The sequence below is a fragment of the Hippocampus guttulatus genome, chromosome 7, assembly GCF_054856545.1.
Source record: "Hippocampus guttulatus isolate MCC_2025c chromosome 7, RoL_Hgut_1.0, whole genome shotgun sequence".
NCBI lineage: Eukaryota > Metazoa > Chordata > Actinopteri > Syngnathiformes > Syngnathidae > Hippocampus > Hippocampus guttulatus.
The window spans coordinates 5,161,609-5,180,935 of record NC_141267.1 but is presented as its reverse complement, the minus strand read 5'-3'; the positions used below and the strand labels follow the sequence as shown (position 1 = coordinate 5,180,935).

The following is a 19,327-nucleotide window of genomic DNA, read 5'->3' as shown; positions in this document are numbered from 1 at the left end:
AGATGGCTGTGTTAATTGCACTTGTTCTCTATTTCTTATTAAACTCCAATCTGCTAAACACAAACGTTTCGACATTTCTTTCACGCTTTCTCTCTCTCTCTCGCTCTCTCTTGTCTTGCTGCAAGCCATGCAGTCGTCTCCTCCTGCAGCTGTAAATCATGTTGTTCCAACCACAAACAACTGATGAGCATTCAGAATGAGGGTGGGCACTTTCATTGATCAACTGTGACATGCTCGGTAATTTCAGTGGTCAGATGTGACAAGAATGGGTCAATCTTTTGACGGCTCAACGCGCGTCAGTAAGAACTGTGAATAAACTGCATTAAAAGCCGCAGGATTGAAGGTTTTGGAAAAAAAGTGACTTATAACTTGAAAAATACGGTAGCTGCGTTCGGCATTAGTGTGTGTGTGGGGGGGGGGGGTGAGCATTAATCTGAATTTAAGATAATTTTTTTTTTTATAAATCAATCGATATGATTGCTTTGCAAATATCTAACCCATGTTGTCTGTGGAGACCCGCAGATATGAATACGCAGCGACCAGCGTATTATAAATTTGCTTTTATGGCTATCCTCACAAGGGTCGTGGACATGCTGGAGCCTATCCCAGCTGTCTTCGGGCAGTAGGCGGGGGAACACCCTGAACTAGTTGTCAGTCAATCGCAGGGCAAACACAGACGAACAACCATCCACGCTCACACTCACACCTCAGGACAATTTAGAGTCTTCCATTAACATGCCATGGATGTTTTTGGAAAAGCCACGCAGGCACAGGGAGAACATGCAAACTCCACACAGGAAGGCTGCAGCCGAAATAAAACCCTGCACCTCTGCACTATGAGGCAGACGAGCTAACCAGTCAACCTCCGTGCTGCCCTCTCTCTCTCTCTCTCTCTCTCTCTCTCTCTCTCTCTATATATATATATATATATATATGCTCCGGTTTCCTCCCACATTCCAAAAACATGCATGGCAGGCTGATTGGACGCTCTAAATTGTCCCTAGGTGTGAGTGTGGGCGTGGATGGTTGTTCGTCTCCGTGTGCCCTGCGATTGGCTGGCAACTGATTCAGGGTGTCCCCCGCCTACTGCCTGGAGACGGCTGGGATAGGCTCCAGCACCTCCCGCGACCCTAGTGAGGATCAAGCGGTTCAGAAAATGGATGGATGGATGGATGGATATATATATATATATATATATATATATATATATATATATATATATATATACTGTATATATACAGTACATATATATATATATATGTACAGTATATATATAGACATTACAATAAGTAGTATTTTGCTTCCATTGTGTTTAATTTAAAAATATATATAAATTCAAGTGTGAGGGGTACATTGTAAGACTTTCACCCGTTGCAGGAGGGTCTGGAACATATCCCCGCAATAAACCATTTCACTATATTTGTACATGATTAAATAATTACCTGGCCAGAGCTGCAGCAAGTAGTGCAAGACTTCAATGTGCTTTTTGAAGTGCAGTGCACTGGCGAGTTCCTCTGAGTCGATGAAGACTCGGTTGGTGTGACAGGAGGCCTCCTGACGCTGGCTGAGCAACACAGGGCCAAAACACACTGCCAGGTTCTGACATGTCATCTTGTTCACTTCCTGGTGGGAGGCCACCAACTTGAGGTGGTCAAGAAGCTTCCGCAATGTCATCTGAGGAAGAGAACAACACAGCTCCTTATTATGATTCGCTATTGCAGGGGTTCCACTGGTGCAGGTAGCACATAAGTGCTATCATTATTCTCATTCTGATCCTTTTTGAATTCATGTCTCAAAACATGTGCCTCACCCTCTCCACTTCTGGAAGGTTGTCCAACAGGCTGACCGTGTGTTCCGAGTCAGCGTGGTCGTTCTCACAACCTGCTGCTCCCATCCTCAGAGGTCTGGTGGCCATCGAGTCCAATACTGCCTCGTACAGCTGCTTGGTGATCAGAGGGTAGGGTAGCTCTCGTAGGTAGTCCTTTAATACGCCTGTTGGGTGGGGGACAAAGAATGCTTGTGATGTCGTCCGTCAACTTGCAATCATAAGTACTGCTTTGGGTCGCCAAAGAACTTGAACGGTACTTTTGTTTTTGACATTTTCCCACAGCAAAAACTCTGCTGGCAATTGTTTTTTCGAGTGTCAATGGTGGTGCATATGTACACCTGTGACTTCAGCCTCCAGCAGCTACAGGAAAATACTGTCTGTCTCCATAAAGCCCCTGAAGTATTGCAGGCACGTCTTTTATCTGAGGCGACGATGTCTGGATAAGTACTGGAATGATACAGGCTGCTGGCAGTGTGACAGCCCTTTGTGGGAACTGTCTGCTCCCTCTCCCCATCTCTCTCTTCCCCCCCCCCCGCCCCATGCATCTCGATCAGTTTTCATACAATCTGAGAAGGCGTACTGGAGCAATGTTTGAAATAAGATGGCATTATGATACGCATGCGATGTTGAAGAGGCATTGGCCAGTGAAGCAACAATCAACTCTTGGTGCAGATCTGATATTCATATACCGTATTTTCCGGACTGTAAGTCACAGTTTTGTTTTTCATACTGTAGTTTGGCTGGGGGTGTGACTTATACTCAGGAGTGACTTATGTGTGAAATTATTAACACATTATTATATAATTTCAGGGCGGCCCGGTAGTCCAGTGGTTATCGCGTTGACTTCACAGTGCAGAGGTACCGGGTTCAATTCCAGCTCCGGCCTCCCTGTGTGGAGTTTGCATGTTCTCCCCGGGCCTGCGTGGGTTTTCTCCGGGTACTCCGGTTTCCTCCCACATTCCAAAAACATGCATGGCAGGCTGATTGATCACTCTAAATTGTCCCGAGGTGTGAGTGAGGGTGTGCATGGTTGTTCGTCTCTGTGTGCCCTGCGATTGGCTGGCTACCAATTCGGGGTGTCCCCCGCCTACTGCCCGAAGACAGCTGGGATAGGCTCCAGCACCCCCGCGACCCTAGTGAGGATGAAGCGGTTCGGAAGATGAATGAATGAATGAATATATAATTTCACATGTTATTTTCACATTAAACCGCAAGAGGGCCTGTGTTAATAAATTGCCGATGAGTCCGAACGTAAGTGCCGAAGAAGAGTAAGCGCTGGATCTTGTACCTCAGGAGTTGGCAGAGTTGTTTAAAAGTGAAACAGAGGATGAAGATTTCATTGGATTTTGTGATTTGGAGTGACACTGATGGATTGGTAAACTTGTTAGCATGTTCTTTATGCTACAGTTATCTGAATAAGTCTTAATATATTACGTGAACATACCAGGCACGTTCTCAGTACGTTGTTTATGCGTCATGTAATGTTAGCATATCGTACACTTTGCCAACCAGTTGTTCTCTATTTTATTTTTATTTTAAAGTGCCTTTCAAGATGACATGCCTGTTCTTGGTGTTGGATTTTATCAAGTAAATTTCCCCCAAAATATGTGATTTATACTCTAGTGCGACTTACTGTATATGTTTTTTTTCTTCTTTAGTATGCATTTTACGGCTGGTAAAACGAATACTCCAGAGCGATTTATCATCTGGAAAATACAGTAGTTAGCATGTATCGCACCTGCTCAAAAATTCTGTATCTGTGAAACTCTTGCAGTCCTTACAAACTGAACACATGCTGCCTGAATGGGAGTCAAATGAGTGAATCACTCCACTGTCAATTACTGCTATCTCAACCACTGCGTGTTTTAAATCAATCAATCATTTAAAATTAAAGATCAGCAGATCTGTGGGATTACGGTTATCAATGCGCATTGCTTGGAATTATTCAATGAGTCAAAAGGCTTTCTGATGATCGAGTGTTGGTCAGCAGTAGCTCATCCAAAAGTACTTGGGTTTTGGAACTGGAAGGTCAGAGGTCAAGTCCCAAAAAGTGCGAAAGAACTTGCAACTAGCCTGCATCTGGACAACTGTTGGGATGCCCCCCTTACTCTGACACCTTCCCTTGCATGTGTGTGTGGTGTGCAACGAAAATACACAGCAGACTGTCTCTCATCCTTTTTGCATTTGTTCCCAATAAGGTGACTTCATCTCCTTGTTGGCTAATTAGGCTGCTGAAAACAGTACCAAGTTTATCAATGCTACATCCTCATTATCAACATTACTTAACCTACTTAACTGACTGTTTCGCCTTTTAGCAAAGGAAACGGGTTCACCATTAAGTCACTGACATCCCTCAAGCTGAGTAAGTAGAATGAAGGGCACAATTTAACACGCTCACAGCTCATTTTTTTAATCCCAGTAAATCCCATTTTTGCTTTTTATGAGCACCTGAGGGTTACCATTCCTCACTGTATTTTTATTTATTCATTTATTCGTTCAATTATTCATGAATTAATTATTTTAAATCAGGGACACAAGGAAGAAATGCATGAAATGTATGCTAAAATATCAGCGAGGAATGTGAGTACCGTCGACACATTCAGGTCTTTTGCTTTACCTTCAAACAGAAAAACCAGATTAAGTCCTTGTCCTTAGACAGCGAAAGAAAGATCTAGACTGAGCTCAAAGGATCTGATGAGCGTTGCTTTTAATTCCTGCTCACTAACAACAGGTAGACCAACATCAACCCACACTGACAGCATCACAAAAGCAGAATGTGTATTTATCTGTTAATTCACTATAGGTCTTGACCACATTAGGGTCATGGTTAAACTGTAGGCAATCCCAGCTAACTTCATTTAGATTTATTTGAATTAATGGCCTTTTTAGATACATTTAAATATATATCAGTTTCTGGCAAATCCCATTGGGACGAGGCCCCGTGGAAAACAAAGGGTGTGCTATACTAAAGAGCCTATGTCGCTCAGCCTGCCTAAGAACAGCTTGCAATCTCCCCCAAAAAAGGGAAATCTGTGTTTTTCTGCTTGGCGCCCCCGGGCCCTGACCCCAAAAAAGTGGAATAGGAGGTATGTATGGATGCACAGATATGTGGATAAATTAATACCCAACTGAAAATAAATAGTGTTTCGATATCATTACAAGCGTTAATGAAGCTATGGAGACGCTGTGTGTTGGCTGTGAAAGCTTTAGACCACTGGTTCTTAACCTGGGTTCGATCAAACCCCTGGGTTCGGTGAATCGGTCTTAGGGGTTTGACAGAGCCTCTGCCATGGAGGTTTAGACACAGCCCGCTCAACATGTCAATTAGTTATGACACGCCCACTTGGCCATCACTGGCTGCGGATGATCACATTACATTGCTTGTCCAATCAGTGCTGCGGGAAATTGAGTTCCCTCAGTAGTCAGCGTGTGACTGTCGTGATAGTCCGTCGTGTGATTTAAAAAAAATAAAAATAAAACCAAAAACTTTGTAAACACATGCAAAAAACAAAAGTGGTCAGACGAGTATGTACAACATGCATCACGGAACATGATGGGACTCGGCGTGTTATCTGCATGATTTGTCATGCCAAATTGAGCAACTCTTATCTCACACCGGCAAAACAAAAGGAACACTTCTCGAATCATGTTTTTATTTTTCACTAAGGGTTCGGTGGATGTGATGCATCTGAACTGGTTGGGTTCGGTACCTCCAACAAGGTTAAGAACCACTTCTTTTGACGGAGGCAAATTTGTTGCTAATTGGTGAATTTCATTACAGTACATGGTAAAACTCCCAGACTTGAAAGTCATATTTTACACATATTTCAAATTATTGATTCAAAGCCAGACAGCACCAGACTCCATTTAATTCTGTTATATTTTACCGTAAACCTTATTTCGACTTGAAATATAACAATTTACAAAATAAATAAATGAAAAGTACATTTACTGACAATATAACCACAATAATGGAAATAAAATAAAATAAAAATAAAGGCACAATGTTTCCGTAGGTTTTGCACTGGACATTGCAACATAGATGGAGCAAGTAAGTTAAAAAAAAAAATTCAGAAATGTGGTTACGCTTTGACTGCCTGGCTGCTTGGATCTTGGTTTTCGACAGCTCTAGCTCTCGTTCGTTACATCTTTTGGCTTGACAATCCACCAAACACACGAGTGAGAATAAAACCGTCTCGGCAGAGGTAATAAAGACAGTGAGTGACTTGCTATCATCACAGCAATAAAAAAAAAAAGACTTTTTACTGATTGAAACTGAAACTCTTTACAATGATAAACAATAACCTCCCCACGCCACTGAGCCCCCCCCCCCCCACACACACACTACGCATTCCTGAGGAAGCCAATTGCAGCGTAGAAGAACAACAACACATTCAAACAAGCATACTGTCAAGTTGATGGGAACACTGACAGCTCCAAGTGAGCAAGCCAAATTTGAACAGGGCTCGGGGCAAACATGTACTTTGAACTTCATAAAATGGCCCTCTATGAGCATGTTCCCGATGCCCTCGTGAGTGTATACAGGTGAAGTTGTGACATGCTTATATTTTTTTTCCAAGCCTGAATCACATTCTTTAATGCTTCTGTTTTCGGTTATCTACTTCACGTTAGGTTGGAAATGTGGTATGAGGAGAAGTCGTCAACATTCATTCTCCCCTTCGCCTGTGAAGACATACAGATTTCTCAAACAGATTACACGGAAATGCTTTGTGGACATTGTCTGGCTTCCTGTTATCAATCTGGATTTAGGCTGTGAAGATAAAATAATCTTTTGTCATCCCAGGAGCTCGTAAATTCCGATCATTTTCGAGTTGTCCGTTCGCAAATCAGTTAATTTGGTGACACGAGTGTACAATCTAAGTGCACTTCAAGGCACCACATGTACTTCAGTGGTTAGAGAACACGGCCACAGAAATAAATCATTAGCCTACGATGAGTCAGTGTGTGTGTTTACTTTTGCGTTTCAGGCCTTGTTCGCGCCTGACACACACATAATGCAAGTGCTTAAATATTCTTTCGCTCAACACATACGCACACACAAACACACAAGGTCATGGAATCGGGGGTGAACAGGTGTGTTTCTCTACAGGTGTTTCAATATTTCAACCAAGGAGACAAATCAGTATTAATCTGCTTGTTCACAACGAAAGTGTTTGGGCTATTGGCTTGACCCAGGTACTCTGTATGGACAGGTATGAGAAATAAATTCATGAATCGGTGTTTGAATCTGACAACTAAGCTCCCAGAACCATAACTATTCATCCAAATATTACCTTCTGAGCTATTAAATGATTACATAGTTGTGTAAACAGAGGTTTGGGGAAGGCTGTGAAAGAAAATGACCGTGTCCAAGTGCATAATGCAAGGTCTGTGCTTGAATGAGTTTGGAGTGGAACAACTTGACTGAGACCTCTGAACTCAACTCCGTCACAGCAAACAGCCAAATTGGAATTACTAGTCCCAGAGCAGCAGCATGTAAAAAAAAAAAAAAAAAAACATTGATTTTTTTTAATGCACAACTGAATGAGACAAGCCAGCTTTGTGAAAAGTCGCACTTCGTAAAAATAAAAACTCTAATATAATTGAGACATCACGTAAATAACTAATTTGTGCCTTGACGCAAAGCTAGAGTGCGCAGAGCTAATTTGCGCAATTTCTTGCACGACACAATGAACAGATATTTGAGTCAATCAACTGCTTCATGTGATGCCCAAAATCCCTTTGTTGTTGTGAGTGATCGATTAATTGATTTGTGTGTTGTAATACAGTACATGTATAGCCTAATTCAAATATTCATTGCTAAAGGCTTATGCCTCCAATTTGGGGTTTTTTTTGGTCAATAATTTGATTTCTTTGTTTTAAGACAATGTATAATTAATGGTAAATGTATCTGTAATTAATTTTTAAAAGTCATGGAAATTGCAAATTTCCCCAGTGTGGGACAAATAAAGGTTATCTTATCTTATAAACGGTTAATTACAAATATCATTGGAAAATGTAGTAAGGAAAAAAAATGACATTGAAAGAAAAAAGGCAGCAATTAAGCATGCATTGAGATGAAATGAGAATTGAATCAAATTCAAGTGTGGCCCTTTGAATTGTACAAAATGACTCAATCACATTGAGAGGAATTTGATGTTCTCGCTCCAACTACAGGCACTCTCACATCTTTTTCCAAAAGAGCGTAAGCAGATTTAGAATGTAAACCTACTCCATATGTACTTCTATTTTCACTTCCTGGAAGTGTAATAGGCAGTTGGGCCTTTCTGGTCTTTTTGCAATCATTGAGTCCTATCATCCTCACCGTATTGAGAATCTAACTTCCCACTTAGCTGATGATAGGAGCAAATGCTATCCGTTCAAGACTATTTCAGTGTTCTGAAAGTGCCACCAAACACTACAAGGCACAGATTGCAAGGGGGCACAGAGCTACCTTTAACCTCTTGTTTACACAAAGTGGAAGGTCACTCCCCTTGTCAGTGCTGTAGTCAACACCGCGGCTGGAGAACAAACACGGGTTTGTTCTCCACCCTGCTCCACTCCCTGCAATTCCTCACGCCCCCACAGAACTCTTTTGGGTTGGTGGGGTTGGTCTCAGAGGGGATGTGTGTCCTTTCCTTGTCCTGTGACATGTCAAAGGTCCCCATATTGTTGTGTTTCCACCATCGCACCAACCCCACTGTGCACTTCAAACATCGGCAGACTGGTGTGCTTCTGCTCCAGGTACACTCATCAGAGGCGTAAATCTAGAGGTTCCAAACTTTCTGGGACAACAACGCAAGCCTGGAACACTTTGTAAAGGGGTTGCCTGAATCCCCGGCCTGCTCTGGGTTCAGCTAATCTCCCATGCATGAGCCAAATACCATCTGTGTTTGTTCGGCAACAAAGGAGGCACTTGTTAATGACTTTCCATGTCTTCACTGAAGTACTGCTGAGGGTGCGGGGAAAGAAAGGAAGCAGAGTATGGAAAAGATGCGTCAGATGGGGCAAATTAAAAACCACAATTTATCGTCAATACCGCTAATAGCTTTTTAGCAACATGACTTAATGGAACACAGACAGCATCATTTGAAGGTTAACTGTTTGAATCAGTTCCTCATCAAGTGATTACATTTCCTTAAAAAGGCTTTGATAGGATTGCTAGGCTACTTGTTCGGGTTCAAACCCTAATTTGACTAACTGTGCATACGTTCTTCTCATCTGGAATTGGTATAAAAAAAGGTGCCGGAAAAGCTATATTCCCAAACCTCTCAAACAAGCGGAAGCATCAGTTTACATCCATCAGTATAGTTTGGCTTAGTTGAAAAATTTACTTCATAAAGCAGTACCAAAATAACGAGATCCGTGTAGAATATGGCATGGGAGGAGTAGAGTGGTGCGGGATGCACTGCGCTTCTCAACTGAAACCACCATGAATCTGGAGCACTAAAGTCGGCGCTGAAGATATTACAGATTTGACTCAATTGTCCACTTGCGCTGAACATGTTGACATTTTTTGTGGTTCTTTGACTGAAATGTGCTTGTGATTTGAAACAATGAGCTGCCACACACTGAGCATGTTTTGCAAGCTTTGGATTGAACCATGACCCTCGGCTAATCCTTTTCACTCGCTCCACTTTTAAATTAGCTGCGTGACAAGCCAGTGCTCTCAGCTCATCCCCTTGCTCACTTCTGACTTTCTGTGTAAGTATATGTTCACATTTCGTTGAGAAATTTCTATTAGAAGCTATGTATTTTCATTTGCGAAAAAGAGTTGCTAAATTGTAAAATCAAGTGAAGCGATGACATTTGCTTTCCTTCCCCCAGTCGCTGTCCTGTTCCACTCATCCAGGCTCATCTGCAACTCGCTTGGCAGAGCAAATTTAGGCAGCGTGTAAAAACCAACAAGCCACACTGGTGCTGGTCCTTTTTTTCGAACCTGCTCAACTGTTAACTGTGTTTTTTTGCCCTGCCATGCAAATGCATGCGGATCAAAGCGGACATGATAGGACAACGCCTATGCAGGGCCTCCTCCTAAAACCAACAGTGGCTCCTAAATGAACAGGGGGTTCCATGTTCTCTTCCTCTTTTTGTTGGCAGAAAATAATGAGTAAGTCACTTTCTTCCAGCCCCCATTTGTCACACCGCAGCAGTCATCGCTCCGTCCAACTGATGCCTCATTTCGATGTAATTTCATGCAATTTCTAAAGTCACATAGTTGGAGCAGAAAAAAAAAAAATCTAACACAAAAACTAATAATCCACCACTAGAATAATAGTGATGATAATAATAATAATAATAATGTGACTGTCATTGAATGAAGGGCAAAAGAGCTCCAATGACAATAAAATTCTTAATGGAATAATTTAGGAGATGACAGGTTTTTGCACTTCTTCCACTTATAACGTTGTCGTAAAAAAAAAAAATCTGTCCTGACGTGACTTAAATGTGACCGGGAAGGGACAGTTGAGAACATGTAGCAACTACAAACCTGACAAAGAAAGAATGACCAGAATGTACAGCACAGTCCGATAGTGAGAGTGTGTGTGGGCCCTTCCCTCAGGCGCCACTATATACTGGTATGTTGACTCATGGAATGCCTTCACAATAAACATCACACACTCATGGAGAGCCACACGCACACACACTTGCTGACCTATCTGGTGCAAACACACCAGTTTAGACATGTTTTGGGGCGTTGGAAGTATTTTATTTGTTGCACTGGATCAGTGCGGCAAGGTGTTTCGTTAACAAAGTGCCCACTTAGACTTTTTCAAATAAGTCACCGGTATAGATTTGATGTATATGAATAAAAAAATATATATATTTGGTTTGGATGTGTATTATATCAGACGGTTGCATCATATTAAATTGACATATTAATAAAGTTTCATCGGATGTTTGCTTTTGGCAATGTGATTGTTTTCCTTGTATTTTACAGACAAACATTGCCCAAGAAAATTTTTGAATAAAATGTGCAAGTCTTCAGCACACCACGCATTCAAATGTACTTTAAAAATACATTAAAAAAATCTTGAATATTAGAATTCTTCTGTTTAAAAACACATTTTCACTCACAACAACTTTTCCCTTTTGTGTGCCCCCACAAAGCTGGTGTTGATGGCATTCTGTGGTGTGGCACATTGCTGCCATCCCACATTGTTGTTTACCTGTAATGACATTGATGTCAGGATAGGTGTTTTCACAGAGTTCCACAGCGTAACTGTCTCTCTCAAACGCCTCTCGTAGCTCCTTCTTTACAGCTGCAGAACCGCAAAGTCGGTAAAGCCCCACCACCTGCAAACACACCCCGCACATGTGAAATTAGGTCAAGTAAACATACACTGCCCATTCAGGAGTCCAACAAAAGTACAGCGAGAGATATTTTCACACCCTGAGCGTGACACGTTTCATGATCCATGTATATTAGGGCTGCTTGTTCAATGACTTCATCACTTCATTGACTAAGAGGTAGTTTATAAGTATTTGCAAGGCAGCAGACTGCAACAAATCTTTTCTAATAGACCAAACAGGACTACGCATTACATGACAACACTAAATGATTTGACAGGATTTCTTCAATACCAATTAGAGTGAAATGAATTTCACTGGAAATTGGATTTGTTTGCTAGAATTTGCTGATTCTTAACAAAGTCTATCTGAATAGCATTCCTGACGAATGTTGGCCTAAACTGTTATCGCTGTTTAATACTTTAGTGATATATGAACTAGACTATTAAAATGTTTCCCCGTAGTTCAATACAACTTGTGTGTGAATACACTTTTCACAGCAATGTGTTTTGCAGAGCTACATCTAAGCGCAAAGGATCACCAAGCTATTTGAAACTAACAACTACCTTCTTGGGTACTGATTAATGTGAAGGGCTACCAGTTATATGCACACTGCTGAAATAACACATTTGCTTGCTGGTAAATTAACTTTGATATTCGGCTATACCACCTCAGTTTCTCATTCAATATCACTGGAAAGTGTGATATTGTGGAGAAAGTTGATACTTTCTCACAATACTTATCAAGAATATCCATCCATCCATTTTCCGAACCGCTTGATCCTAGCTAGGGTCGCGGGGGGTGCTGGAGCCTATCCCAGCTGTCTTCGGGCAGTAGGCGGGGGACACCCTGAATCGGTTGCCAGCCAATCGCAGGGCACACAGAGACGAGCAACCATGCTCACATTCATACCTAGGGACAATTTAGAGTGTTCAATCAGCCTGCCATGCATGTTTTTGGAACGTGGGAGAAAACCGGAGCACCCGGAGAAAACCCACGCAGGCCCGGGGAGAACATGCAAACTCCACACAGGGAGGCCGGAGCTGGAATTGAACCCGATACCTCTGCACTGTGAAGTCGACGTGCTAACCACTGGACTACCGGGCCACCCTATCAAGAATATATGAAACAAAAATATCAATCTGCAAAACTTGGTTTCAAAAACGTTTCGGCAAGTGCTTACATTTTCAAATAATGACTTGTACAACGTTCCTAGGAAATAACAATGGCCTATCAACGATAAGCTATTTTTAAAAACAGGCTCACAGGCTTACTCATTTGGTTCTTGGAGGTAACCTGTTGCCTTTGGGCTGATCGAGAGATTCAGCAACGTCCATTTCCAAATGTTACATTCTGTTGTGAGTGAACGGGCAAAGCCTGTGCCCTCAAAACATCCAACTGAGTGGAGGTTTAAAATGAAAACAGAAACGATTAAACCATCTTGGTCTTTACCAGAGTGTCAAACTCAACATAACTTTATCCCAACACTGACATTTGATAGTCAAAGACATTTGATCGTGAAACCAATTGCCTTCTTATGTTCGGATTAAGGCGGGCCACTGACATACCATAATTTCTCCTACATGTGTCTGTCTGGTATGTGGCATGGCTGACCAACTGGTGTGGTTGCCAGAGCAACGTGTTAAATCAGTGGGCTGTGAATGGCGAGTTGGACCCGGTTCCACGAAAAAAAAAAAAAAAGATACACCCGTATTACTGCTCTTTCCAGGCTCGAGAGTAGAAGCACGAGAATATCTCACAAGGTCAAACTATTTCCTTAGCCACCGCGTTGAGCTGAACTGCTTTTTGTAAACCTCACATGAGGGGAGAGATGAGGACAGATTAGCTGAGGATTTAACTTTGTGTGCAAGTAAACAGAAGTCACTGGGCACAATGAACAACAAGTCCATTCAGAAATTAAAAAAAAAAAAAAAGACTTTCGGGGAGAGTCGAGCACAGGCGGGTAACAGCTGTTAGCGGAGGAGGGCTTGCACTTCATACACTGCGGCTGCCAAGCAACATGACAGGCAGCAGCAGGCCTGTATGTAGAATAGGTCAAACAAAACAAGCACGAGGACTCTTAGTAAGGTGCTGAGACCAATGATGGGATCAGAGGGATTTGTGTTTAGTCTGAAATCAGTTTAATGACTGAACTATCAGTACCACAAAGGAACAGGGTAATGGGTCCTTGACTTTATTAATGCACTTGAGTGTGAGCCAAATTCCAAAAAAATGTGGCCCTGTTCAGACATTGTATTAACATGCAAAGAGAGCCATTGGAATGAAAGTCTACTGGCAAAAGCCATCACTCGATCATCGGATGGTCCATATAGAGTCTATCGTAATTATGAGAAATATCTTTCGGTACACTTGAGCCTTATCAGAAATAGTCCCTCAACAAAAAAAATATTTCAATGGAGTTAGATCAGGGGTGTCAAACTCATTTCACATTGTGGGCCACATACTGTATATCCTCGGTAGATGTCAAGTGGGCCGGACCATTAAAATTATACCATACTCTGCTATAAATACCAAAATATCATGTCTTTCCTTTGTTTTGGTCGAAAGAAGCACAAGAACATTGGGAAAATGTTGAAATTTAATGAACATATCTTTTACAAAACATTTGACAAAATGCCTTGACCCTCTGTTTGAAGTGGCTGTCTAAATCTGCTGATAGGTCCGAAATCCTCTCTGGTATAGTATTCCTCGTCAGGCTAATATTGGCAAAAGCTTGTCGCTTCTTGGGATATACAAGGTCAGCCGCCTTCATTATGCATCCTTTAACAAAGTCACCGTCGGAATACGGCTTTGATTGTAATGCTATTTCGCTAGCAATTAGGTAGCTGGCTTTTAGTGCTGTGTTGGGGCTGTGTCAGTGACAGACTGAGACCGCTGTTGTCTTTTTCTCTGATCAACACAATGTTGTCTTCTACTCTGATCAAAACAGTGTTTCCCTAGCGGATAATCCATGAATTGCATCTTATTAAAATATTCATTCCGTGTCTTTTATGAATTTTTTCACTTTGAAATTATCCTGCGGGCCTGACCGAACCTCCTTGGGGGCCGTTCCGGCCCGCGGGCCGTATTTTTGACAATTCTGAGTTAGATGAGAGCTTAGATGATTACCTGCTATTTGATGGATTTAGTAAGTGGATGATAGTAAAATTACAAATATGTTGCAGTTCTATTCTTATCTAGTACATTGTCACAGCACAGGGTCTGATGCCTTTCACTGTTGACTTTGGTTGAAAGGCAGACCACACCCTGGACTGGCTGCCAGAGTATGACAGAGCAGGTAGGAATTGATCCCCCAGATCCACAAAATTCAGCATGTCAAAACTGCACCGCAAAAGGCCAATTATAGTTACATCATACGTTCAATCTTTGCAGTGCAGTTTCTCCTCCAAGCACAATAATCTACGTATTCTATTAAAAGATCTCTGACAGTCACAAGAGCATGACAGTATCTTTGTAAACTCAAAAATACATTGTTTATAAGATCTCATGAGACTGCGTAGATGCCGAAAGAGTAGTGCCTAACCCTGTAATGCCTGACCCATCAAGGAATAGCCAGAAAAATCTGATTTTTGGGCACCGAGATGTTCATTAATGAATTGTTATAAGGGTTAAAAGTGTGTTTCACACACTAGCCTATGTGCATCTTGAACTCCTTTGTAAGGCACTACGCACTTCAAGTTACATGGATCGCTCTCAAGTGAAAAACAAAAGTATTTTACATGGACGCTCGGTGATCACATGAATAAATTTAGCGTTTGAGACAGGCATCGTTTCAATGCTCCACAATCCTCCAGCATCTTAAAAGCTTTTCGAACCCTGAGGTCATGTGATTCTAAGTGACTCTGACAAACGGCTTGCTTCAAAGAGCTGCAAAATTAGTTTGGAAATCCACACTGCGCTCTGTGTCTGCCCTTGCGTGTTTTAGTGACACAACATGCAGATTCCTATGGGATCTGGTGTGAAACCTCTTCTAGCCTCTGTCTGCCTCTAACCCAAGGGGTATCCTTTACTTGTCACTCGTTCGACTTGATCTCTAACTCGGAGAGAGTGAACACAATATTTTGGTAATTAAAGACAGGGGCAAACCAGGGGCGGAGGGATGGGGATGAAAACAGAGACATCCAAGAGCAGGGCGCACTCATTATGAACCGAGACAAAGCAGAATGAATTCCATAAACATGGGAAATCTGAGCTAACAGAAACTGCTTAACAGCATTACAGTTTGTCCGGAATGTGAGTGAACTTGAACTCATTTAACGGTTTAATATTAACTTTCTTTTTTATTGACCCTGCTATCAATACATATTTTAAAATGACTGGTTTTACAGTGCAAGTTTGCATACTTCATGGAAGCTGGAGAGAATGATGCATGATTCTGAGACTATACGTAACTCAATGAACTAAATGAATCCACAGGAAGAGTCCCAAACCCGGCCGTCGAACATTTGGTACCGGGCCACAGAAGATGGTGAACAAAAATATAACCATAACTTTGATTGTCTGCAGCACATCCGCAGACTATTGAAAAATGATCGATCAAACGGTGTTTCGGACATTGATTGAAATTCACCCCAGTAAGCCCACAAAGTGAATCATACATCTAAAACCCCCAAAACAAACATCACTGAAGAGCTTGTTGAAAAAGAGGCTCATTATGTATGTTTCTGTACATAATGAATGTTGCACTTAAGCTTGATTTGAAATCGCAATGTCTGTCAGAAGCGCGAGTCAATCTTTTCTGAAAACCGTTCAGCCCTCGTGCGAACGTCATTCAAGTAAGAGGAAAAGTGACAGTACACTGCAAACACAATGTTTTAAAAATCGAGTCAAACAATTGAGCAAGTATTGGTCTAAAAGAGGGGTGAAAGCAAAAAAAAAAAAAAGTCATTTGACTGAAAACTTTATCCAAATAACTGCGGTCAATTAACAGTTTGCAGTGCAGTGAGGCCCACACTGATTCTTTTAAATTATATTGTACCTGATATCTTGTCCAAATGGGGGAGACATTTTTAAACTCAAAATATAAATGCAGAAAACATTGTAATGGAGACATTAAAGTAAACAGTGAGTGTCAATAATTAAGTGGCCCTCCCTTAGATTTTTTTTATAAGTCATATTTTCTCCATTCTTGAAATGGGTACCAGGCCTTTATAACGGAAAAATAAGTAGAAAAATAAGTCAATAGAAGCTGCATTTGTTGACAAAGCTGGGGTCGGCAACCTTTTTGAAAGCGAGAGCTACTTTTGGCGACTGATTTGTGCAAAGGGCTACTAATTGGATGCATGCAGTACATTTGAAAAAAACTAATTTGCTCAAATTACCTTCAACCTGCTGTGGGGTTAAAATTAGGGGATGACTTTGATATTTGTCAAATGTTGACTTTATATGTAATAGTATGTGTTATTGTTAATATTGAGATTCATCTCCTCTTTCATCTATAACTGCTTCAGACAACAAAGTATATGCAGAAAAGTGGTGAAGATTGCACAACTGTCTGTGTCCTATGTGTTGTGTTGTGTTATTTTTGTTATTTTGACTTCAAAATGGCGCCGCGAGAGTGGCTGCCTTTCCAGCAGCTCCTATATTTTGTTGTTCTACTTCTTCCTTTCATAACTTTGCTGCTGTGAATTGGGAATTTCTCCATTGCGAGACTAATAAAGGTTTTTCTTATCTTATCTTATCTCTGTGAAGACACTGATCATGTTCATTATTTCTCACAATAATTGAGAAATAGAAAATTATATGCAATGCTATTTTCATAAATCTCTGCTCGTGTTCACATTTTAAAACATTTCGAAAGCATTTTTTGAAAATCACATTGCCCTATCACTGATGAACTATGACCATTGTGAGGAATTCTGATAATGGGTGGATGGATGAATTGTTTTCTTGTCAAACCTGCAACCCCTGTCCCTCTTCTGCCTGCCAATCAATTGCACTGTGATTGAAAGACATTCGCGAACAAAGAACCATTCGTGCTGTCGCAGTTAACCAGTCGTGCAAAAGTAGCTGAGGCACGGTTGGCCTCATTTTAGAGGTTGAATGCTTTTTTTTTCCTGTTGTCCCCAGGCACGCTGCCCCTGGCATGCCTCTCAAGAGTGATATTCTGAACAATGGCCAAACACTTTGACTGGAATTGATTGAAGAAACATCACCTCTCTAATCTCCCCCAGAGCACTACTGCTAGGTTTCAAAGAGCACATAAATTGTTCTGGGGTGGATGGGGGAGAAGGGGTGGTTAAGATGATCACATGACCCTGGAAAAACTCCATTAGTACATCAGCATCATATGACCAGTCTCTTCATGCTTCATACTTTTTCTTCTGTCAGTAAGAAGAAATGGCCTAAAGAAGCCAATGACATCATGAAGTGGAGTGCAGCTTATTTTTCCTTTCATCCCATGCTTTTAAGGTTGTGTGATTCGTGGCCGCGGGGCGAGTACTCGTCGCGTTATACAGGACATCTATTGTCACTAATATTCCGTGCTCCTCTTTTTTTTCTGCTTTAGGCTATATGGAGTATATGGACATGAACTTAGGTTAGATGCATCTGTATTCACTTTTGTCCTCTATATGAAAAGTTTTAAGTAAAAGTCATCCATTTATGGCAATCCACAATGATTCAGTCAAATGGAATCGGAATATAAAGGCTTCTTAAATGAAAGAGATCATATTTTTTTAATACAAGGTGAAAATATGTGATTGAAAAGACATTTAAAAATCTGTAATTGTTGTAAAGACAAGATGAGATGATCTCATTTTCCGAATTTGAGCAGTTTGGATGCGTGGATGTGGGCTCACCTGGCAACCCCGCTTCTCGATCTCATTGATGCATTTGCTTATAAGCAGCGGCACCGAGAGTCCGGTGTCCTCCCTCTCCACCAGCCGCCACGCCTCCAAACCAAAGACTTGGGGCTCCCTGCTGCCATCTGGTCCTCCATCCAAGGAGTTCTGCCACTGCTCCATCAGGTTCAACTTGACATATATCAACCCACGAGGTTCTAGCTTGACTGCCAGCTGGTGGGAACGTATTACCCTAAAGACTGCAGGTAGAACCACTGTGCCGTGACAGCACACACGATTTCGCCTCGGAGTAGGCTCCCAGCTGAACACAACGAGCTTCAAATGCTGGGCATTTTCCAGCTCGATGTTGAAGGTGTGGTCCATACCCAAGAAGGCAGTTCGACAGGTAAGGAGCGCCGTCCGCGCTTTATTAACCGAGTCCACTTGGATGGCGCAGTAGACATCACGAGAGTCAATGCGAGGCGGTTTGAGGTCCTCGGCACCGTAAAAGTGCAAGCTCATCAGTCCAGAGATGTACTGGCTACATTTGGGCTGCTCTGTGAAACTGTAATGGCGGAAAGCATCTATGTCCAAATCTGTACCACCTAGTTTTGAGCTTCCACTCGGTCCTTCTGAGTCCTTGTATCTGCCACCCTTGCCCTCAACAGAACTGTGCTTCCCAGATTTAGCCACCAGCTCTGGTGAATCACCATCGCTTAAGTATCCACCTTTACTGGCCGATTTGGAGCTGCCATTGTTTTTCTTCTTATTTAAGCTGTGTTGCGTGGACACGCTGCTGTCCAAGTGGTAGCGTGAGATCACATTTCGGCTGGCAAGCCCAACACCAGATACAGCCAACCGTTGAGGGCCTGAACTTTGGGACGTGACCTCAGTCCCCACACCTGTAGCTCGAAGCGAATGGGATCTGGGCTCTAAATGACCACAGCCATTGCTGTGACTGCTGCTTTGACCTTTAACGCTGAGTTTCCGGCTGAGTTCTGGAAGCTTCTTCATCTTCATGGAAATCTTCCTGACTGTGCGCGGGGATTTGATCTTATCTGGGAATGACCAGTTGATGGAGCTGCTCTTCTTTGTAGGGTTTGGGCTGGAAGGAGGGGAGACCCCAACACTATTTGGGATGTCAGGAACATCTACGGAGGCAATGAGACAGGAGAGAGAAGTTAAAGGAGACCTTTCATGTTGAACTTAACACTTAACACAAGCTCTGCACTGCTATCCCTACCGGATGGCTCGAGAGCTAAATGAACTCAAAAGTCTAAACAGGCATTTTATCTGACAAACTTAGGAAAGATGCAACAAAACCGATTGGGAAAGCTTTCATCACGCAGCAAGGTTAATGTCCCAAAACAACAAACAAGGTCGTCAGAGGCAAGAAGTGGAAAGT

The 19,327-nt window shown here is 42.0% G+C and overlaps 1 protein-coding gene across 2 annotated transcripts in view; it reads right to left on the bottom strand.

Annotated features, from left to right (window-relative positions):
* The window catches only part of syde2 (synapse defective 1, Rho GTPase, homolog 2 (C. elegans)), a 52,051-nt gene that overhangs the window by 11,153 nt on the left and 21,571 nt on the right, over positions 1 to 19,327 (bottom strand). For both annotated transcript variants that reach the window (XM_086115236.1, XM_086115237.1), the window contains exons 4-7: positions 17,941 to 19,073; positions 10,999 to 11,125; positions 1,811 to 1,992; positions 1,443 to 1,674 (exon numbers count right to left, since the gene is read on the bottom strand). In XM_086115236.1, coding sequence (XP_085971362.1) covers positions 1,443 to 1,674; positions 1,811 to 1,992; positions 10,999 to 11,125; positions 17,941 to 19,073 — 1,674 coding nt within the window. The remainder of the gene's footprint in view (positions 1 to 1,442; positions 1,675 to 1,810; positions 1,993 to 10,998; positions 11,126 to 17,940; positions 19,074 to 19,327) is intronic.